This window comes from Stegostoma tigrinum, chromosome 1, assembly GCF_030684315.1.
Source record: "Stegostoma tigrinum isolate sSteTig4 chromosome 1, sSteTig4.hap1, whole genome shotgun sequence".
Lineage (NCBI taxonomy): Eukaryota > Metazoa > Chordata > Chondrichthyes > Orectolobiformes > Stegostomatidae > Stegostoma > Stegostoma tigrinum.
This window is the reverse complement of record NC_081354.1, coordinates 2,964,648-2,988,535: the sequence shown is the minus strand read 5'-3', so window position 1 is coordinate 2,988,535 and position 23,888 is coordinate 2,964,648. Positions and strand designations below refer to the sequence as shown.

The following is a 23,888-nucleotide window of genomic DNA, read 5'->3' as shown; positions in this document are numbered from 1 at the left end:
TGGAATGAGTCCTTATTCTGGGTCCAACCGATGCATCAGGAGTCCCCACCTTGTCAACATCACCAGGAGTCCCTGCTCGGGGTCTACCACAACATAAGCTACCACCTTGCCACCTTCGCCATGAATCCCGCTCCAGCCTCCTCCACCACCAAGAAAATGAAAAAGAAAGTTGGTGATGAAAAGGGAAGAACGAATGCAGCAGGACAGACTCAGGTACTCAAATGCTACCTACATTGCTGGCACCACCCTTTTTGGAAGTTTTGTGCATTTATCTGTATTCACAACAAATTTCATTGTTAGCATGAGTGAATAGATAGCATCCATTGAGGGTCTGAAGCGTCTTGTGTTTGTTTAGACTCCGACTGATCTTTAGAGTGCTGCTCATGTGCATTCAGCTCCAGGGTACAAATTTGCCACTTACACCCAAGCAATAAGAGGCATATTAAAGAAAAAGAATAATTTGTGATTGTGTAGTTCTTTCATGACTTCAGGTCAACTCAAACCACATTGCAGCTAAAATAAATCCAGAGGCCAGTATCCCATCACCAAGTCACCTTTTATTTACTCATGGAAAGTCCTTGAGACTGCTCCAGCTCCCTCACAGCCAACTCTGAGTGAACAAAACCGCTGACACCTGTTTCTGTGAGCCAGGGCTCCCTGATTGGGCCAGATTACAGCCCAAATCAGGGAAACTCATTCTATGAAGTCCGCTTGGCTGATCTTGTTACAATAATTACAGCAGCCGGTGAAGTAAGCGTGGTCACTGTTGTATAGCTGGAAAAGTGGCAGAGGTTTGCATATACCAAACCTCCACAAACAGTGATGATATCTTGAACAGACAACGTGCTTGACAGATACTGGCTAATGGTTAAATATTGACCACTGGTAAGAATGCATCTGTTCCTCTTTGAAAGTGCAAGGTCATCTCTGGCAACCTGATGTGGGAGGCGGGGCCTTGCTCTAACATTTAATCTGAAAGACAGCACCTCCATTAGTGCAGCACTGCATCTGTATTCCACTGGGTATATTAGTCTGGTTTATGCAATCAAGGTTTGGAATGGATCTCGGAGCTATAGATTGTGACTCAAAAATGCAAATGTTATCTATTGATCCATACTGACAAAAGTGCATCTGAGCAGTCAGCCTTTGATTTATTTGGCTTGCACTCAATGGAAGGTCACCACCCATTGGGAGTGGCAGATGAAAGGCCCATTGGAACCAGAGAAAGAAAAACATATTGAAAAATAATACATTACATACTAAAATTCCAGAAGTTATAAAACATGCCTAAAACAATGATGCAGAAGACTGCCAAAACTATTCAAAGTATTTAAAGTTTCAAGTGAGACTGGTGATATGAAAATGTCAGTGTAAACAATATTCACAATTTAGTGCTTTTTATACCTTTATAGGGCTTGATCAGTACCTTAAAAAATGCATGGTCCACACCGCAGTCAGTTGTGGGACATTAGAGAACTTGCTCAGGCAGGCAATCCTGAACATAGCATTAAAGCTGTAAACCTGATGCTTGAAGACAAAATGACATACAGGACTGAATAAAACCTGAAAATAGTTCTAAATGCTAAATTCATGTACAGCATCGATTTAAAGGTTGTATTACTACACTGACTTAGCTGCAGCAATTGATTTGAGGTGCAAATATGTTCTGCCAAACAAATCAAGAAATTCTATTCTGAAATTTGAGCTACAGGATAATAGACTGTTTTCCAATAACCATGATTGCAGAACACATGGGTGTGAAACCACATCTGAAAGTAACCAAGCATCATTTAGTGCACCAACTTGAATTGAAAGATCAGCTGGCCTAAGTGTAAGACAAGCCAGTTTCTCCATCCTAACGTAAACTGGAAAATTATTTCAACTTTACCTGCCACGTACAGAGTAAATGGGGAAAAGTAGAATACACAAAGAAGTGCAAGGATTTAAGTGGATTACTGGCACACTCGACTATAAATTTGTATTTTACAAACATTAATCGTGGATGTTTTCTGCTTGCTAGTTGGATAATTGTCAGAAGGAAGTTAGTCAACCAGGTATTTCAAGTCCACTTTCAAGAGTTTTAATTGCAAACTCTAGAGGCTGGCAGGCTGTGTGCGCATCATTGCTCTCCCTCGGCTGAGACTGGTCCTCCATCTTGGGCAGTGTTGTAAGACCCACATCCACTGCACTTCAGACCCAATACATGAAAAGGTGTGGTGCTATGCAGTTGGCAGTCATTGCACATGATCTGTGGAAGAAATTGCACAATCACATTTACATTCCATCATCCCTGCATGCCAGAAAGCAACAATTGATCATTATTTAGTGGTGTTTGTGACCTCTAGCTACTCAAGACTGTTTTATAGCCAAAGGAGCACCATTTGATACTGGAGAGAGATAATGGGAACTGCAGATGCTGGAGAATTCCAAGATAATAAAATGTGAGGCTGGATGAACACAGCAGGCCAAGCAGCATCTCAGGAGCTCAAAAGCTGACGTTTCGGGCCTAGACCCTTCATCAGAGAGCTCCTCTCTGATGAAGGGTCTAGGCCCGAAACGTCAGCTTTTGTGCTCCTGAGATGCTGCTTGGCCTGCTGTGTTCATCCAGCCTCACATTTTATTACCATTTGATACTGGCACTGTTGTAATGTAGGAAATATACAGCCATTGGACAGCAAGGCCCCACAACTAATAAAGTACTTTTCTCAGTAACGTTGGTTGGGAGATAATTATTAGCCAAGATATTGGGTAGGATTCCATAGGTCATCTTGTAATAATGTAACTGCATCTCTTACGTTCACCTTAGTAGCTCAGCTAATGTCTAATTTGAAAAGCATCACCTCCAACAACTCAGCATTCCTCCAACAATGAGACCAAGAATGTTAGCCTTTATTTTATGCTCAAGGCTCTAGAGTAGGACATGAAACCACAAGCTTCTGGTAAATGGTGGGATGAATGGATGCTACTTTCAAGAACTTGTCACATAGATGGCAATCTAAATAACCATGCACACTGCACGGATCAAGTTACTGGTTCATAGGATCTTGCGTGAAATGGCTAGTTCTCATTTAATTACCTCGACTGTAGTATCTGAATGACTTATTAAACCATATTGGAGGACATCACCAATCAAGTTTGCAGTTTGGTGGGGAGGGGTGGTGCAGTCGTATGACAAATTGTACAAGAGGGACGGTTTGCATCTTAATAGATGGGGAACCAGCATTCTGGCAGGCAGGTTTGCCACTGCAGTACAGGTGTGTTTTAACTAAGTAATGGGGGGGAGGGGCCAAACTGGAAATTTAAGAATGAAGTTAAAGGGAAAGTGAGAATAAGAGAAGTTAAGAAAGACAACAGAATCAACGGAGCAGAAAACTCAAGAAGGGATCGTACAGTATGGCCAAGTGAAATAGGGATTGATAGGAAGGTTGAGAGGCAAACAGATTAAAAATATTATATATGAATGCATGAAGCATAAGAAATAAGGTGGATGAGCTTGAGGCTCAGTTGGAAATTGGCAAGTACGATGTTGTGGGGGTAACTGAGACGTGGCTTCAAGTGGACAGGGCCTGGGAAATGAATATTCGAGGCTATACGTGCTATCGGAAGGACAGACTGACGGGCAGTGGGGGTGGGGTGGCCCTGTTGGTGAGGAATGCTATTCAGTCCCTTGCGAGGGGGGACAGAGAATCAGGAGATGTAGAGTCAGTATGGATAGAGCTGAGAAATTCTAAGGGTAGAAAGACTCTAATGGGAGTTATCTACAGGCCCCCAAACAGTAGTCTGGATGTAGGGTGTAAGTTGAATCAGGAGTTGAAATTGGTCTGTCGCAAAGGTATCATTACAGTTGTTATGGGGGATTTCAACATGCGGGTAGACTGGGAGAATCAGGATGGTACTGGACCCCAAGAAAGGGAGTTTGTAGAGTGCCTCCGAGATGGATTCTTAGAACAGCTTGCACTGGAGCCTACCAGGGAGGAGGCAATTCTGGATCTGGTGTTGTGTAACGAACCGGATTTGATCAGGGACCTCAAAGTAAAGGAGCCATTAGGAGGTAGTGACCATAATATGATAAGTTTTAATCTGCAGTTTGAGAGGGAGAAGGGAGAATCGGAAGTGTCAGTATTACAGTTGAATAAAGGGAACTATGGAGCTATGAGGGAGGAGCTGGCCAAAGTTCAATGGCACGATACCCTATCAGGGATGACAGTGGAACAACAATGGCAGGTATTTCTGGATATAATGCAGAAGGTGCCGGATCAGTTCATACCAAAGAGGAAGAAAGATCCTAAGGGGCGGCAGGGGTGGCCGTGGCTGACGAGGGAAGTTAAGGACTGTATAAAAGAGAAGTATAACATAGCAAACATGCACGGGAAGCTGGTGGACTGGGATGGTTTTAAAGAGCAACAGCGGATAACTAAAAAGGCAATACGGAGAAAAAATTAGCTCTGAAGGCAAACTGGCCAAAAATATAAAGGAGGATAGTAAAAGCTTTTTTAGCTATGTAAAAAGAAAAAAAATGGTTACGACTAAAATTGGGCCCTTGAAGTCAGAAAGGGGTAAATTTATTATGGGGAACAAGGAAATGGCAGAAGAATTGAATAGGTACTTTGGATCTGTCTTCACTAGGGAAGACACAAGCAATCTCCCAGATGTAATAGTGGCTGAAGGACCTAAGGTAATGGACGAACTGAAGGGCATTTATATTAGGCAGGAAATGGTGTTGGATAGACTGTTAGGTCTGAAGGCCGCTAAGTCGCCGGGACCTGATGGTCTGCATCCCAGGGTACTTAAGGAGGTAGCTCTAGAAATTGTGGACGCATTGGTAATTATTTTCCAAGGTTCCACAGATTCAGGATCAGTTCTTGCGGATTGGAGGGCGGCTAATGTTGTCCCACTTTCAAGAAAGGAGGGAGAGAGAAAACAGGAAATTATAGACCGATTAGCCTGACGTTAGTGGTGGGAAAGATGCTGGAGTCAATTATAAAAGATGAAATTACGAATCATTTGGATAGCAGTAACAGAATAGGTCAGAGTCAGCATGGATTTACAAAGGGGAAATCGTGCTTGACTAATCTTCTGGAATTTTTTAAGGATGTATCTATGAAGGTGGACAAGGGAGAGCCAGTGGATGTAGTGTACCTGGACTTTCAGAAATCCTTTGATAAAGTCCCATGGTATTGGGGGCAAAATACTGACTTGGATTGAAAATTGGCTGGCTGACAGGAAGCAAAGAGTCGTGATGAATGGGTCCCTTTCGGAATGGCAGACAGTGACCAGTGGGGTACCACAAGGTTCAGTGCTGGGACCACAGCTGTTTACGATATACATTAATGATATAGATGAAGGCATTAAAAGTAATATTAGTAAATTTGCCAATGACACAAAGCTGGGTGGCAGTGTGAAATGTGAGGAGGATGTTATGAGAATACAGGGTGACTTGGACAGGCTAGGAGACTGGACAGATGCATGGCAGATGCAGTTCAATGTGGATAAATGTATGGCTATCCACTTTGGTGCAAGAACAGGAAGGCAGATTACTATCTAAATGGAGTCAAGTTAGGTAAAGGGGAAGTACAATGAGATCTAGGTGCTCTTGTACATCAGTCAATGAAAGCAAGCATGCAGGTACAGCAGGCAGTGAAGAAAGCTAGTAGCATGCTGGCCTTCATAACAAGAGGAATTGAGTATAGGAGCAAAGAGGTCCTTCTGAAGCTGTACAGGGCCCTGGTGAGACCGCAACTGGAGGTGTGCGTGCAGTTTTGGTCTCCAAACTTGAGGAAGGACATTCTTGCTATTGAGGGAGTGCAGCATAGGTTCACGAGGTCAATTCCCAGAATGGCAGGACTATCATATGTTGAAAGATTGGAGCAAGTGGGCTTGTATACACCTGAGTTTAGAAGGGTGAGAGGGGATCTGATTGAGACGTATAAGATTATTAAGGGATTGGACACTCTGGAGGCAGGAAGCATGTTTCCACTGATGGGTGAGTCCAGAAACAGAGGACACAGTTTAAAAATAAGGGGTAGGCCATTTAGAACAGAGTTGAGGAAAAACTTCTTCACCCAGAGTGGTGGATATATGGAATGCTCTGCCCCCAGAAGGCAGTGGAAGCCAACTCTCCGGGTACTTTCAAGAAAGAGATGGATAGACCTCTTAAAGATAGCAGAATCAAGGGTTTTGGGGATAAGGCAGGAACAGCATATTGATTGTGGATGATCAGTCATGATCATAATGAATGGTGGTGCTGGCTCGAAGGGACGAACGGCGTACTCCTGCACCTATTGTCTACTGTCTATGACAGACTGACCAGATATAGGTGATAGATTTATCACTCTTCCTTTAAGATGGACCTAGCTCTTGACTTTGGTCCACTGCCATAACATCTTCTCACATGGCTGAGTTAAATCTGGTCTGTACTGCTTCTGTGAAAACCGATGGGATTGTTTATTAATAAGGTTGTATATAAATACTACTTTTGGCCATTTGCTGTCATGCATCAACATCCATCTGAAAGGGAGAGATTATCCACGACGGTCTATTTTTCCAATATCAGGAACAATTCACAGTGAAAATAGTAAATGGTTTTAAGCTACAGGAGGACACTGCCTTAATAAGATTCTTACTGCAGTTTATGCTCAATCTTAACTATCAGTTGGAGATTATTGCAAATGCTGGATGTTAATTATGGAAAGTAAAACTCAGCTCTTACCTTAACAATCATATTCTGATACTCAGATGGCATTGCAGTTTGAGCTATTTCCAAGTCAAGTTCCTCCCAATATTTTGTCATGTCCACAGCGGATTGCATACACAAAGGACATCGATAGGCTCTGCAACAACAGGGTTACAGAAATGCTTGTACAAAGCAGAATCGAAACACAATGGATGGAATTTGGTGTAAAAATAACCACAAGTGGCACTTGGTCAATATTTACACACAAAGAAGACAGCAAATTCCTTTTTTTAATCCTTATATTTCCCTCTGCATTTCAAGTTCTATACTTGATTTGATACTGAATTCTAAATTGCATATCCTGATTTAGAATATTGTTACTTGTTAATGATGCTTCAATCAGATTAGTTTAAAGATCCTTTTGTTTTAAATGTCTAACACTAAATTCTGATGAATGAATCCATAATTGTTGACAGCAAATGAACACTGTATGCCCCTTTAAAAATTCACTCACTGCCAAATATATTGGCCCTAACTGTTTTCTGGTCATGTTTGGTGGATAATATGAAAATAATAGCCCTAACAGCAGTCTCTGCTATCAGAATGAGCAGACTCCAGAACCTGAGCCAGTGATGCTGTCCTGCCAAGTGGTATGAGAGTATGCCTGAGGCAGTGAAGGTGGAAGCTGTTCAAACATTCCTCCTGTTCAATAAATGTTGTCCAAGTCTCACCATTTGGGGCAGAAAAGAGCTCAGACTTGATAAAACTGCAGTTTAAACCTGTTCTCAGTTGGGGTGCTGTTGACACACATTCTCTCACTAGCTTTGACAGAACAGGTGCCGATTTTGCGATGAGTACACTGATTTCAGCATCATGGTGCACATTGCTGATGATTGTGAAGACAAGACATGTGAAGCGACCATCAACCTCCAACGGTGACGGAGGGGGTTCTGGCACGGTGTTGATGACCAAACTAAACTCAACAAGAGTCTGCCCACTTTTGGCTGAAGGTGTTGCTCATTACGGATTGCATCAGCAGTATAGAACTTGGTAACTTGACACACCTGTACCTCGTATCTCAGATCAGCAATGTTGAACAGCTTTCACTCAATTCTGGTAATTAAGTATCCTGTGTATTGAATGCAAAGGCACATGACAGCAGTAGAGAAGACTATGCCAACAAGTGATGGTACCAGAATACAAATCCGTTTGACTCCACAGCAGATCTCAAAAGGAACCCATGTTGTATCATATAGCCAACTGTACCCATCTTACTGTCATGGAAAGCAGAGATCACACTGAGCAGCTTCAGAAGACAGACAGTTCTCTTTAGCATGTCAATTGTAGTTCATGCCTGAAGTGAAACCACACGAATTCAGGGCCGATTCTCTCAGCCAGGACGTGCAACCTGACAAAACTGTAAACTATGTCTTAAAGATCACTTATGGCCCTTCCATAACTGTAACCAATAATAACACTTCAAAACACTCACCCTTTGTTAAACAGCATTTCATAACATGTCCTAGGAGAGATTAAAAAAAGAATAAAATGACTTTTTATTGATATTTAGACTTTCTAACTTCCATTACCTGCAGTCCAATCAAATGATCAGATGAAGTCTCTGAGTAAATGGCAAAATATTCCAAACGATTATGTACAAATGCCAAAGGTTAATGTTAAAAGCATCTGCTAATGTTAAAACCACCGTTACACAGAGCATTTCAGATCTCACAATTCACTGTGTAAATTTGCCCACTACCTTCATGCTACTTCTGGTTCTTTTGACAATTATCTTAAATGCGTGTTTACTGGTCACTGAATCTTTTGCCAGTGGAAACAGTATTTCCGCATTTACTCAGTAAAACCCTCTACAATTTTGATCTGCTCTATTTAATCTCTGCTTCAAGGAGAACAAAATTCAGCTTCTCCAGTCTCTCCTCGTTACTGACATTCTTCATCCTTGGTATCATCCTGGCAAATCTGTTCTGAAAACCTGCGCAAAGTCTGAATAAAAGATACTCAGAATTGGCGACAATTCTCCTGCAGAGGTCTAACCAGTCTTTTATAAATATGTGTCATAGCTTTCTTAGATTATCATTCATGATTTATGTTTAAAATTTCTGTCCTCACTGGTTGCAGACATTTCCAACAGAGATTGGTATATTTTAAAAGGGTTCTGGGGGTGGCCTCGCTGATGTCCTGCGCAGACAAAGTGTGGTGTCCCGGTTCCTATACTCGATGCACTGAAAGGGTTCGGAAAAGATTTACAAGGATGTTGCCAGGGTTGAAGATTTGAGTTGTAGGGAGAGATTGAATAGGTTGGGGCTGTTTTACCTGGACTGCCAGAGGCTGACAGGTAATTTTGCTGATGACACAAAGCTGGGTGGCAGTGTGAAATGTGAGGAGGATGTTATGAGAATACAGGGTGACTTGGACAGATGCATGGCAGATGCAGTTCAATGTGGATAAATGTATGGATATCCACTTTGATGGCAAGAACAGGAAGGCAGATTACTATCTAAATGGAGTCAAGTTAGGTAAAGGGGAAGTACAATGAGATCTAGGTGTTCTTGTACATCAGCCAATGAAAGCAAGCATGCAGGTACAGCAGGCAGTGAAGAAAGCTAATAGCATGCTGGCCTTCATAACAAGAGGAATTGAGTATAGGAGCAAAGAGGTCTTTCTGCAGCTGTACAGGGCCCTGGTGAGACCGCACCTGGAGTATTGTGTGCAGTTTTGGTCTCCAAATTTGAGGAAGGACATTCTTGCTATTGAGGGAGTGCAGCGTAGGCTCACGAGGTCAATTCCCAGAATGGCGGGACTATCATATGTTAGAAGATTGGAGCGACTGGGCTTGTATACACTTGAGTTTAGAAGGATGAGAGGGGATCTGATTGAGGCGTATAAGATTATTAAGGGATTGGACAGTCTGGGGGCAGGGAGCATGTTTCCGCTGATGGGTGAGTGCAGAACCAGAGGACACAGTTTAAAAATAAGGGGTAGGCCATTTAGAACAGAGTTGAGGAAAAACTTCTTCACCCAGAGTGGTGGATATATGGAATGCTCTGCCCCAGAAGGCAGTGGAGGCCAACTCTCTGGATACTTTCAAGAAAGAGATGGATAGAGCTCTAAGATTAGCTCTTAGAATCAAGGGTTATGGGGATAAGGCAGGAACAGGATACTGATTGTGAATGATCAGCCATGCTCGTAATGAATGGTGGTCCTGGCTCGAAGGGCCGAATGGCCTACTCCTGCACCTATTGTCTATATAAACCTCTATAAGGTTACAAAAGTCCTGAGGGGTACGGATAGGGTCAATAGTCCAGTCTTTTATTCCCCATGCTAGGGGAGTCCAAAACTAGAGACCATAGGTTTAAGGTGAGAAGGGAAAAATTTAAAAGGGACCTGAGAGACGACTTTTCACACAGAGGGTGGTACGTGCATGCAGGGCATCAGCTGCTAGAGGAAATGGTGGAGGTGGGTACAATTACAACACTTAAAAGGCATCTGGATGGGCACACATGAACAGAAAGGGTTTAGAGGGATATGGGCCAAATAGGACTTGGTCAGTTTAGGATGTGGTCAGCACGAACAAGTTGGACCGAAGCTTCTGCTGCAGTGCTGCATGACTGTACGATCAGAGAGTGTGTTGAGTGAAATGTTGCTTCTACTGGTCAGAAAACCAACAGAGTAAGTGTCGGCTTATGATTATTACTAGAGGGAAAAATAAAGGGGTGATGTCAGAAGAATTTTAATAAAAAGAGCTGGAATTCACTGGGAACACTCGCCTTGCGTCAGAAGATTATGAGTTCGAGACCCACTCCAGAGACTGGAGCATTACTGCTCGAGGTGAATGTAAAAGACTTTGAAAAAAAATCAGTTGCCCTAACCAACATTAATCCCTCAAATGGCATTCATTTGGTATCTTCTTGCCCATTATGAGAGCTAATTGATTTATCTTCTTTTAACATTAAAAATAAGGTGTCCAGATTTTTAGAAAATACTACATCTGTTTGCAAGATGCTTTAGAGAGTTCAGAAGTTGCACAGAGGTGCTCTGCAAATGTAAGTTTTTCTTTCATTTTGGTAGCTCAGCTTAAATGGATGGAATAGCAACATGGAAACTAAAAGTAAAAGTTGGCAGGAAGCAAGCCTGGAAATGTGATTCATGTAGATAGGTCAATAGTATGAACTAGTAAAATATTTTCTTTGAATTCTAACTTTGAAAGATGCAACTACAAGATTGATGGCATAAAACTTCAGGGATAACAAGGTGTGGAGCTGGATGAACACAGCAGGCCAAGCAGAATCAGAGGAGCAGGAAAGCTGACGTTTCGGGTCTAGATCCTTTTTCAGAAATAGGGGAGGGCAAGGGAGTTCTGAAATAAATAGGGAGGGGGGAGGCAGATAGGAGATGGAAAAAGGAGAAGATAGGTGCAGAGGAGACAAACAGGTCAAGGAGGCTGTGTTGGAGCCAGTAGAGGTGAGTGCAGGTGGGGAATTAGGGAGGGGATAGGTCGGTCCAGGGAGGATGGACAGGTCAAGGAGGCTGGTAGGCAGGAAATAGGGGTGGGGCTTGAGGTGGGAGGACATGAGCTGGGCTGGTTTTAGGATGCGGTAGGGGAAGGGGAGATTTTGAAGCTTGTGAAGTCCATATTGATACCATTGGGCTGCAGGGTTCCCAAGCGAAATATGAGTTGCTGTTCCTGCAACCTTCGGGTGGCATCAATGTGGCACTGCAGGAGGCCCATGATGGACATGTCATCCAAGGAGTGGGAGGGAGAGTTGAAATGATTTGCAACTGCAAGGTGCAGTTGTTCGTAAAACTTGAGACTGCTACTCTTTGGTCCAACTCATCCTTGCCCACCAGATATCCTAAATTTGCCAGCATTTGAGCCCTCTCCCTCTAAACGCTTCTTATTCACGTACTCATCCAGACACCTTTTCGATGTGTAATTGTATCAACCTCCACCACTTCCTATAGCAGCTTATTTCGGACAAGTACCAACCTCTGTGGAAAAAAGCTACCCCTCAGGTCGCTGGTAAATCTTTCCCCTCTCACTTTAAACACAAGGCCTCTCGTTTTGGGCTCCCTTACCCTTCGAAAAAGACCTTGGCTGTATGCTCCTCATGATTTTATAAACCTCTATAAAGGTCACCCCAGAGCCTGGAAGGTCGAATTTGAAAGCTGAGTACAGGATTAAGGATAGGATTCTTGGCAGCGTGGAGGAACAGAGGGATCTTGGTGTGCAGATACATAGATCCCTTAAAATGGCCACCCAAGTGGACAGGGTTGTTAAGAAAGCATATGGTGTTTTGGCTTTCATTAACAGGGGGATTGAGTTTAAGAGTCGTGAGATCTTGTTGCAGCTCTATAAAACTTTGGTTAGACCGCACTTGGAATACTGCGTCCAGTTCTGGTCGCCGTATTATAGGAAAGATGTGGATGCTTTGGAGAGGGTTCAGAGGAGGTTTACCAGGATGCTGCCTGGACTGGAGGGCTTATCTTATGAAGAGAGGTTGACTGAGCTTGGTCTCTTTTCATTGGAGAAAAGGAGGAGGAGAGGGGACCTAATTGAGGTATAGAGGATAATGAGAGGCATAGATAGAGTTGATAGCCAGAGACTATTTCCCAGGGCAGAAATGGCTAGCACGAGGGGTCATAGTTTTAAGCTGGTTGGTGGAAAGTATAGAGGGGATGTCAGAGGCAGCTTATTAGCAGCTGGTAAACCTTTATTCACGCATGGACTGGAACTCTAACAAAACTGCAATGCAGTTTCTGTTTCACACTGACTTTCATGTTTTGATGTAAACTGGAAGACAGGGACTAACCCCAATTTCTGGACAGGGAGGCTACTGGCACACTGTTTAAAACAGGGAGTCCAAATTTTCATGTTGCTTAGATTGGGACAAGGAGGATGCTGACTCACTTCCTAAGTTATGTAAGGAGGCTGCTGTCTTGCTCTTGAGTTGGTATAGAGATGAGAAATTCTCAAACTGCTTGTTTGAAGCGAAATTTAATTCTAATGCATTGACTAATGGATTTAAGAAGAACTGACTTTTTAATTCCTTACATTTACTTCCAGGCAGCAATATATTAGCCAGCTGAAGCCCATAGTGTATCCACTGTTCTGAGAGCGTCCAACTGCAAAAAATAGAAGAGGAGCCAACTCCAATGGTCAATTCTTTAATCTGTGCCTACCTTTCATTTCATTGTTTGCTTCACTTTTGGTAACTGACAAACACCATAGGTTATTTCAGAAGATATGCTCTTTTAAATTGTTTTTAAATCAACAGCTGAAAGTCTCTCACTCTCATCAGTTCCTCTCAGTATTGATCTTACAGTACTGTATTCTTTGTCCTATATTCCAATATGTGGTCAAAGAAAGAATTCAGTACACTTACTTGTGAAGAAGGTGACCACAGGTCAGGACATGAGCCCCAATACGAGAAGTATGAATATCCTATGACAACAAAATTGAACCAGAAAATGATTAAACAGTATAAAACAAAAGGGGCATTTTAGACTATTAGATGGAATTCAGCAGTTCCTGCAGGGATTTGCTGAAAGTGCACAAGTCAGAGAAGCTACAGAACACTGCTCTAAAACAAGGAGAAACACAAGCACAGATTAGTTGGGCCAAACGGCCCGTTTGTGAGTTACATATGCAATCCATCTTTATTCTTCTGAGTGTGCCACTCTCCCAGAAGCATGTTATCACTGGGCGCATGTGTCACAGGAATCTAATTTCTTACTCAAAGACTGAATTCTATACTGCCATACATCAGTTCGATTATGCTATTATCAAGGTAACCAACATCGACTTGTGTTTATATAGCACCTTTAACATAATAAAGCAAGGGCTGTCCAAAGTGCTTCACAGGAGCATTACGCGACAACAAAATATAATACTTGAAGCACAAAAGGAAATATTAAGTCAGAAAATGAAAAGCCTGGTCAAAGAAGTAAGTTTAGAATGTGGCTTAAAGGAGGAGAACAAGGTAGAGAGACGGTGTAGGGAAAGAACTCAAGATCTTGGGACTGAGGTAACTGAGGGCACAGTTACCAACGGTGGAACAATTAAAGTCAGGGATGTGCAAGAGGCCAGAATTAGAAGAGTGTGGGTATCTCAAGGATACTGGATGCTGGATTTCAGAAACAGAAATCGCTAGGAAGGTTCAGTAGGTCTGGCAGAACCTGTGGAGAGAAATCAGAGTTAATGCTCTGAATTTGGGCTCTATCTCCACCTATCATTTATTCCTTACCTCCTCCACCCCACCCTATCTTGTGCATGAAAACCAATCATTTCCTAACTATCAGTTCTCAGGAAGGGTCACCAAACCAGAAATGTTAATTATACATTCTCTCCACAAATGCTGCCAGACCGGCTGAGCCTTTCCAGAATTTCTGTTCCTGTATCTCTCAGGGTTGTGGGGCTGGAGGAGGTTTCGCAGAAAGACAGGAATAAATCCGAGGGATTTAAAAACAAAGACTAGAAGTTTAAAATCAAAACATTGCTCGACCGAGAGTCAACAGTCAGTTAACAAAGCAGTATTGGAGCATCTGGCTTGGTGTGAGCAAAAACCGAGCAGTACTGCATCATCAAGGATCCACTATAGTTACAGATCCAGTCACAAATCTGGCCAGATGTGTAGTGATTGGAACAAGGTCAGCCAGATGAACCTCACAGAAGGTGAGAACCCTAATTGGGGCTGTTAATCTGGTCCAATTAGAGAGTCCTGGCTGGCAGATATAAAGAGGAGTGTCAGAGGTTCTGTTCACTCAGAGCTGGCTCTCGGGAGCTGGATCAGTGTCAAGGACTTTCTACATGTAAATAAAGGGTGACCTGGTGCCAATCTCAGTAGGGTTATTTCAAGCTGCTTTTCAATTAGTGCAGCAAATATACATTTACTTTGAGAAGTAAGCAGCTTTTCTCAGAACCTATTTTTTTAAAAAATCCATTAAAACAACTCATTACGGCATCAAGATAACAAAATGTGGAGCTGGATGAACACAGCAGGCCAAGCAGCATCTTAGGAGCACAAAAGCTGACGTTTCGGGCCTAGACCCTTCATCAGAGCGGGGGATGGGGAGTAGGTTTTGAAATAAATAGGGAGCGAGGGGGAGGTGGGCCGAAGATAGATAGAGGAGAAGATAGGTGGAGAGGAGAGTATTGGCGGGGAGGGGATAGGTAAGTCCAGGGAGGACGGACGGGTCAAGGGGGCAGGATGAGGTTAGTAGGTAGAAAATGGAGGTGTGGCTTAATGTGGGAGGAGGGGATAGGTGAGAGGAAGAACAGGTTAGGGAGGCAGGGACGAGCTGGGTTGGTTTTGGGATGCAGTGGCAGGAGGGGAGATTTTGAAGCTGGTGAAGTCCACATTGGGCTGCAGGGTTCCCAAGCAAAATATGAGTTGCTGTTCCTGCAACCTACGGGTGGCATCATTGTGGCACTGCAGGAGGCCCAGGATGGACATGTCGTCCATGGAACGGGAGGGGGAGTGGAAATGGTTCGCGACTGGGAGGTGCAGTTGTTTATTGCAAACCGAGCTGAGGTGTTCTGCAAAGCGGTCCGCAAGCCTCCGCTTGGTTTCCCCAATGTAGAGGCAGCCACAACGGGTACAGCGGATGCAGTATACCACATTGGCAGATGTGCAGGTGAACATCTGCTTGATATGGAAAGTCATCTTGGAGCCTGGGATGGGGGTGAGGGAGGTGGTGTACGGGCAAGCGTAGCACTTCCTGCGGTTGCAGGGGAAGGTGCCGGGTGTGGTGGGGTTGGAGCGGAGTGTGGAGCAAACGAGGGAGTCACGGAGAGAGTGGTCTCTCCGGAAGGCAGGCAAGGGTGGGGATGGAAAAATGTCTTTACTGGTGGGGTCGGATTGTAAATGGCGAAAGTGTCGGAGGATGATGCGTTGTATCCGGAGGTTGGTGGGGTGGTGTGTGAGAACCAAGGGGATCCTCTTTGGACGGTTGTGGCGGGGGCGGGGTGTGAGGGATGTGTTGCGGGAAATGCGGGAGACGCGTTCAAGAGCGTTCTCAACCACTGCGGGAGGGAAGTTGCGGTCCTTGAAGAACGCGGACATCTGGGACGTGTGGGAGTGGAATGCCTCATCCTGGGAGCAAAAGCGGCGGAGGCGAAGGAATTGGGAATAGGGGATGGAATTTTTGCAGGAAGGTGGTTGGGAGGAGGTGTATTCTAGGTCGCTGTGGGAGTCGGTGGGCTTGAAATGGACATCAGTTTCTAGCTGGCTGCGTGAGATGGAGACAGAGAGGTCCAGGAAGGTGAGGGATGTGTTGGAGATGGCCCAGGTGAGCTTGAGGTTGGGGTGGAAGGTGTTGTTGAATTGGATAAACTGTTCCAGCTCCTCTGGGGAGCAAGAGGCGGCGCCGATACAGTCATCAATGTAACGGAGGAAGAGGTGGGGTCTGGGGCCAGTGTAGGTGCGGAAGAGGGACTGTTCCATGTAACCTACAAAGAGGCAGGCATACCAACTGCCCAATCCATCAAATATAAATTGGATACTTTGTAAATGCTGGAAAAGCAGTTCAACTAGTTTGTTACAATCATGATGTAGGACAATCCCACAGTAAGGCAAATAGGGGAATATTCACTCGCTCCAGAAACAAACTGAAGGCCAGTTTCATATTAAACAACCACTCTTGGGAAGTCCGATCTTACCTCCATGCACACGGAACAGTTCTGTCGGGAAACATTTTCAACACACTGTACAAAAAGGAAACTGACTGTCAATATTCAAACATCATTAACCATAAGTTCTTTTCTGAAATCTCAGCTTACGTCAAATACCAGAACAAAAGCTTAAACCTATCAGCATTAAAAATACTGGTGTCACTGTAAGCATTATTGAAACTGGTATCAAAGAAAAATTAATGTCATTGACAAATCTCCATGTTAGATAAACACATGTGCATCCTCCCTGGCATTCCTTGTGTACAGGGGAAATTCAGAGCATTTTACAGGGTTGCAACATAGAACAGGGGGTGGAAAAGTGTGGAAACAGATTAAACCTCCAAGACAGGATTCAAAATATACTTGAAGCAAAATATTTATCAGGTTCCAGGGAAGGAGCAAGGAGCAAATTAACAGGGCAGCTCTACTAAAGAACCAATATGGGCAGAACCAGCACTTTTTGTGCTGATGAAAACTAAAGTAAGTCTTATTTTTAAATTTAGTTTCACCATCAGCTTTTTGTTCTCAAGGGATCAAGTGAACCTATTTCTGTCATGTAGTTACTTAAGGATGCTTTCATGTTTCATTTATGCTGTGACAACACTGAGGCCAGGGAAGCAAAAGTGTGTTTGTGCCACAGCCTTTCAGGTTGAACCCAACGCATTTTGAGTTTCATCTTAAAGTCAATTTGTGTCTGATCACACACTAATTTCATTTCAACTTCTGATCTGCTAACCAAGGAAAGCACACAGGTGGATTATCACAGAACACAGTTACACATTGTTAGTGAAAATCCAACAGGAGTTACAGAGCTAATGCTGCATCAAATTAGCATATCAATTCCTGTGCAGTCTACAAGTTTTCAGTTTCTTCCAGACTCTGGTCAAACACGGCATTAAAATGTTTTAAAATGATAAGCCCTGTCATTACAACTTCAGAGAAGAGCAACTTGCACAGTTACTCTTTCAGAATCAATGCACAACAGGCACAATATCAATCATCTACCTGTCAGCTTGGCTCACTAGGTTTGCCCAAATCAACAATGTGTATTTAGACAACTTCTTGAACACACAAAAATTCTCAAGCTACTGCACGGAAGCATTGCAAAGCAAAATTTATATTGTGTCACATAAGGTAATATTAGGGTCAAAAGGCTAGTCAGAGATAGGTTATTGGGAGTTTCTTAAGAAAGGTAAAAGGTTAGAAAAGAAATTTCAGAGCTCAAGGCCTATGCAGTTGCAGGCATGACGTCCAGTGATGGAAATGCTCAAGAGGTCCGATTTGGAAAGGCACTGAGACCTCAAATGGCTGTTGAGCTGGGGAATGTTATAAATAAGGAAGGAATGAACTCTTGATGAAAGTCAGGCAGTAGTGTTTCAAAAGAGCCTATTCCAGTACCTTCAGCATGAAATCCAAGTTGAACACTCAGGAAAAATGATACTGTCCTCTATGTACAGAACAGTTCAAAATTGCTATATATGTAAATTTATGAAATAATGTTTAAATTCTAGTGCTGAGTGAGGAAAGTAAACATTTTACTACTCAAAAGGTTTAATTAACTTTTCAAAATATTAGCCAGCTGAAAGATAATATTTAATTCATATTTACAGGAGATTCTACAAAGACTGCACATTGTTTCACACCCAATGGTAATCATGTGTGTTCATTATACAATCAGTAGGTAGCATGATTGAAATACTGTTGCCAGTTCGTTTTTAAACATATCAAGGTAGTGCCCCAAATTCTGCAGTGTGTAAATGAGGGCAGGATCTATCAAGTGTTTTCCAGACTTAACACCAAAGAAATCAATCTCAGGAGTTGCTACCCATACAGTACAATCCTACATGCAGTTTGCCCTTCAGGTGCTCATCTAACTTCCTCTTAAATATTGTTTATTTGGCAGCTATTCATATCAACCCAAAATCTCCTTTCAATCAAATTATGTTTTTTAATAATGGTTTTTCTTTGCACTGTTGTCCTTTGACATTTGTGCCTCTGCTGCCACCTGCGGGCAGGAGTTCATACTGTCCGAGTTACAAGGCTCACAATAAAACTAGAATTATTTCTCCAGGAATGTCCTGCAAGGGGAGGTGGTAGAAACAGAGAGGACAGCAACAGTTCAGAGGCATTTAGACTGACACATGAACAGGCAGGAAACCGAACGATACAAATCATGTGCAGGTAGATGGGATTAGTTTAGAAGGGCATCGTGGTCAGTACGGACAAGTGGCCTGTTCCTCTGCTGCACTGTTCTATGTGAATGCAGTTTCTAGATGATAGTTATATCATACAATGTAAGCACACAAATAGTCCCTGCCATTTATATAAGGTAAAACTGATGGAAAATTTAGCCAATCATCTTCATATGGATAGAACTTGTGCTAATTTGTGAATCTAATAAAGTTAGCTTAGATTAAACTAACCTGTACAAACACATGTAAAGAAATAATCTACAAGAATTAGTTGTGCGAAGATCTATAATGCAAGTTCAATAAATTAATATGATTAACAGCTATACTATTGTTTCATATATAAACCAAGATCCAATTTATTCAAAAACCAGTTTATCAACAACCAAAAGCCGGAATCACTCAGATCCAGAGTAGTGTGGGGACTGCAGGGAAGAAGCAACAGTGTGGAATTAATAGGCTAGCTCTACCAAAGAGTCATCACAGGCACAATGGACTCTTACTCAGCTGTGATGAAACCAAAATTAGTCTGGTTTTACTTCACTGCATTGGCAGCTTTTTCTGCTAAAGGGATCATCAAGTGAACCCATTTCTGCTATGTAGTCAAGTTACCTAATGACGCTTTTGTGTTATATTAATGCTGTAACAACACTGATGCAATGGAAACAAAGTGGCATTTGAACCAAAGCCTTTCAGGTTGCAACTGAAGCATTTTAAGTTTTATCTTGAAGTCAATTTGTGTCTGATCACATTCTAGGTTATACATGCACATTGCCCAGTGAAACCATGACAATCGCAGTAAACAAGTATGATTTACCTTGTGGTTCCCACGGAGATGAGTAGCTAGACACAGGTTACACTTCAGGCAGTGGAAAAAATCATCTTTAGGCCCAATTCTGCTTGGAAGATATTTTAAAAGTATTACGAAACAGCATAATTACATTAATACACTGCTATCGATAACCATGCTCCCCACTATGTTTGAGCAATCACTTGATCATTTTTCTTGTTACCACAGATGGAAATGTACTGAGAGATGAGAACAACTGTCCCTTCAATGTTCTAAACAAACCTTCTCAAGGACAATTAAGAACAAGCAACAAATGTTCATCTTGTCAGTGATATGCACGTTCCATGAAATATTTTTGTAAACATCAGCTTCATGTTATTTCCCCAAACTTAGAAGAATTGTAGAAAATGAAAATAGAGTTGAGCTTGGGATGTGCTGCAGATTTTAAGAACCTTCTATAATCCATTTAGACAGCAATGTGGTCAGCTCTGACAAGTGTACAGCATGTCATGTACACTGCAAACTGCAAACTATACTACCACTAAAGACGACATGATAAGTCAACGTTAGCAAAGAACTACGATTTGAAACAAGTTTATTTCATAGCTCATATAGAATTCCTTCATTTGTAATTTTGAAAAATTATCTGAATAATAATTTTGCCAAATAATATTATTTACTGCCTGTTCTAATCCTTTAACCATTTTAGCTGTGTAAAGTGCTCATGGCAGGCCCTGGCCTGGTCTCTCAGCAGCTCATGAAGGTGTCTTGGCTTGGTGTGTAAGTGGATCCTGCCTTGACAGGAACCAGAGCCACTGGGGGAGATTGCAGAGGCAGCTGCTCGACCTGCTGTGTTCATCCAGCTCTACACTTTGTTATCAGAGAGGCGGCAGTTTCAGCAGCAGTGACTGTATCTGTGGTGATGGCATCAAGCACAGACAAGCTGAGGCCTCCTGGGCAGCAAGTAAAGCAGAGGGCTCAAAGACTGTTGAACTTTTAACCTATTCTTTTATTTTCCTAGAAAACTACAAGTGACTTTAATGTAATCATTACCTTTTTTAATTTTCTACTATTCTATGAAGTAACGCTTAACTTGTTAACTCTCATTTCTTTTACTACTTTGCACCTAAGACTTTTTTTTTTACATTGATACGCAAGAGGACACCATGTGTGGCAATATTATATACCTTTCACTGAACTCCTGTACTTGAATACAGTGATAATAAAATCTAAATCTAAAGAGTGATAAAGGGGTAACAATGGAATGCAAACAGTACTGTAAACTGGCCCTGAAATTAAGTAAAATTTAAAGTATACTCATATCTCTTGCTTCACTGCAAATATATATGATACAGTGCCACACAACATATCTTTAAAGTATTTACTGATGTTGGCAGCCCCTTGGGCTGAGATGACATGTGAGAGGCTAGAGGAGTCTTCAGATGACTTGTAAACCCAATTTGGATCCACAAATTTTCCTGCAGTGAGGCATGTTGTTATGTGGGGAAATGGAATTTGCGTCTGGGGTTGTCTTCCTTTTCCTTCTTCTGTTGGCAACACTCTACCTCACGGAGAAGTCACTGAGACTCAAAGTGGTTTGCTTCTTAATGGATCAGGAAGTGCCATGGTGAGCAGTTGATAGCTTCCTCCTCCCAGCCAGTCATGTCACTACAAAGGGCTGACGAGCCTGGGTCATTCAGCACATTCAAGGCTGAGGAGACAGATGTTTAATCAGTCACAAAATCTAAAATGAGGGAGGAAAGGCAGGAAAGTGGATTTCAGGATGAGATCAGCTTTGATCTCACTGAATGGTAGAACAGACACGGTATGAGTTCAGAGATCAGATCTCTGATGAAGGGTCTAGACCCAAAACGTCAGCTTTTGTGCTCCTGAGATGCTGCTTGGCCTGCTGTGTTCATCCAGCCTCACACTTTATTATCTTGGATTCTCCAGCATCTGCAGTTCCCACTATCTACGATATGAGTTACTTCTGTTCCTAGAACAAAGAACAGTCCAGCACAGGAACGGGCTCTTTAGCCCCCGAAGTCTATGCCAACTTTTAATTTTAACGGTACGAGACAGGAACTTTCAAAAGTTGATTGGAGTCAGCTGACAGGTAAAGGGATGACTGACAATTGAGAGGCTTTCAAAAGTATAATAACAAGAGTTCAGAGGCATTATATTCCTGTTAGAGTGAGAGGCAAGGCTGGTAAGATTAGGAAACAATGGAAGACTAAAGATACTGAAGTCAACGGGCTAAGGAATGCCAGATGGAGTTTATAGAATCATATAGTCAGACAGCATGGAAACAGATCCTTCAATCCGACTAGTCCACGCTGACCATGCTCCCAACTTAAAGTAGTCTGCGTGCCTATGCTTGCCCCATATCCCTCCAAACCTTTCCTATTCATGTACTTATCCAAATGTGTTTTAAATTTGTAACTGGAACTGTATCTACCACTTTCAACGGCAGTTCATTCCACACAGGAAACACTGTTTAAAAAAGTGCCCTCATGTCCTTTTTAAATCTTTCTCCTCTCACCTTCAAAATGTACCCCCTAGTTTTGAACTTCACTACCCTAGGGAAAATTCTCTTGCTATTCGCCCTATCTATACCCATGATGATTTCATAAAACTCAAGAAGGTCACCCTTCAAACTCGTACGCTCCAGCGAAAAAAGTCCCCGGCCCATCCAGCCTATTTTTATAACTCAAGCTCTTCATTTCTGACAACATCCTGATAAATCTTTTCTGAGCCCAGTCCAATTTAATAATATCCTTCCCGTAGCAGGGTGACCAGAACTGCACACAGTACTCCAGAAGTGGCCTCACCAACATTCCGTATAACCTCAACGTGACATCCTAATTCCTATACTCAAAGGCCTGAGCAACAAAGCTAAGTATGCTAAAGGCCTTCTTAACCACCCTGTCTATCCATGACACAAATTTCAAAGAATTATGTACTTGAGCCACTAAGTCTTTCTTTTCTCCAACTATACAAAATGCCCTACCATTAATTTAATAAAGTCTGCCCTTGTTTGTTTTTCTATAATGCAATACCTCGCATTTATCCAAATTAAACTCCTAATGTGAGATACATGGTTGGCGGGACTGATCGGACCGAAGGGTCTATTTCCATGCTGTAATGACTCATTAACTATGTTGCTGTTTTGCATGTAGTCCATATACCTCTACTGCCTGCATTTTTGTGTGTCCATCTAAATACCTCTGAAACATTGCTATCGAGTTTGATCCTACCACCTCCCATGGCAGTACGTTACAGGTACCTACCCACCCTTTGTGTAAAAAATGCGCTTCACACAACTCCTTTAAACCTTCCCCCGTCATCTTAAACCTATGTCCCCTGGTATTTGACAGACTACCTATCCTATCCATGCCTCTCATAAGTTTGTATACTTCTACGAGGCCACCCCTCAACCTTGAATGGTCTAGCAAAAACAATTCAAGTCTGGCCCACCTTTCCTTACAAATAATACACTTCCATTCAGGCAACATCCTGGTAAAAAATGTTGTTTGCACCATCTCCATGGCCTCCACATCCTTCCCTCAGTGTGGCAACCAAAACTGAAGACAATACACCAAATGTGTCCTCACTAAAGTCTTATACAGCTGCAACATGACTTCCATCTTGTAGTCCATATGTCTGTGTATAACAACAACTTGACTGCATCCGTACACATTTTCCTCTAGCTGCTCTTTAGTACTGAACAACAGAGAGCTAGGAGGAGAGTCTTTCAAGAGAAATCAGTTTCAGGCATCTAGAGACAATGGCCCGTCTATTAGAGTTGGTTCTTCAGGAGCCAGGTTTTGACAGAGGTAGACAAAGCTTCATAGAAGATGCTTGCGTTTGCCTGACCAACCTGTAATCTGGCTCAGAGGATTCAATTTAGCTTGGTTAAAGCTCTCAAAGATTATCCAGGTTTTGCTGCATCAGAGGAGGGTGGGCAACGCAACAGCCTTATTGACCAGGTTCATGTGTTGACTTCTAGAAGTCACTATTGTCAAAGAGATATTGTCACAGTTTGAAGAGGGCAGCTGTTGACTTGATGCTGGACCTTTTCATCGATGGTGATCCCATGGAGAGGTCCTGCACACGCACCAGTGGCACACTGTCCACATAGATGGAACTATAGTGTGGGGGTATTTCTCCAACAAAATGCAGCGATTGTCCATTAGCTTCATCATACAGTACAAGTATACAAATCAATCTCTGTCATTTACGCCAGGCAAAATCAATGGCAAAACTCAACTAATCATCTCCATTCTGCCTGGCACTTGTGGTATAAATTTGTGAATCTAGTTAAGTTAGGTAAAGAACCAATCTAATCAAGAAGTAAATACTGGAACCATTCAGATCCAACAGAATGTGTTGAGACAGAAACAGGGTTAACAAGCGAAGAAGTCACTTGCATTATAATCTGGTAGGGCCTGGCAAGGATACCCAAGACCAATTGGAACTAAGAAACAGCTAATGACTATATGTTAATTATGAATTAACTGGGAGAGTGATTGACTGTGTCCACAC

The 23,888-nt window shown here is 42.5% G+C and overlaps 1 protein-coding gene across 1 annotated transcript in view; it reads right to left on the bottom strand.

The window, feature by feature from the left end:
- Positions 1-537: 537 nt before the first annotated feature.
- rchy1 (ring finger and CHY zinc finger domain containing 1) overlaps positions 538-23,888 on the bottom strand; it is a 36,592-nt gene continuing 13,241 nt past the window's right edge. The window contains exons 4-9 of the mRNA XM_059647513.1: positions 19,371-19,449; positions 16,353-16,397; positions 13,078-13,136; positions 8,166-8,195; positions 6,710-6,830; positions 538-2,248 (exon numbers count right to left, since the gene is read on the bottom strand). Coding sequence (XP_059503496.1) covers positions 2,120-2,248; positions 6,710-6,830; positions 8,166-8,195; positions 13,078-13,136; positions 16,353-16,397; positions 19,371-19,449 — 463 coding nt within the window. The 3' untranslated portion in view covers positions 538-2,119. The remainder of the gene's footprint in view (positions 2,249-6,709; positions 6,831-8,165; positions 8,196-13,077; positions 13,137-16,352; positions 16,398-19,370; positions 19,450-23,888) is intronic.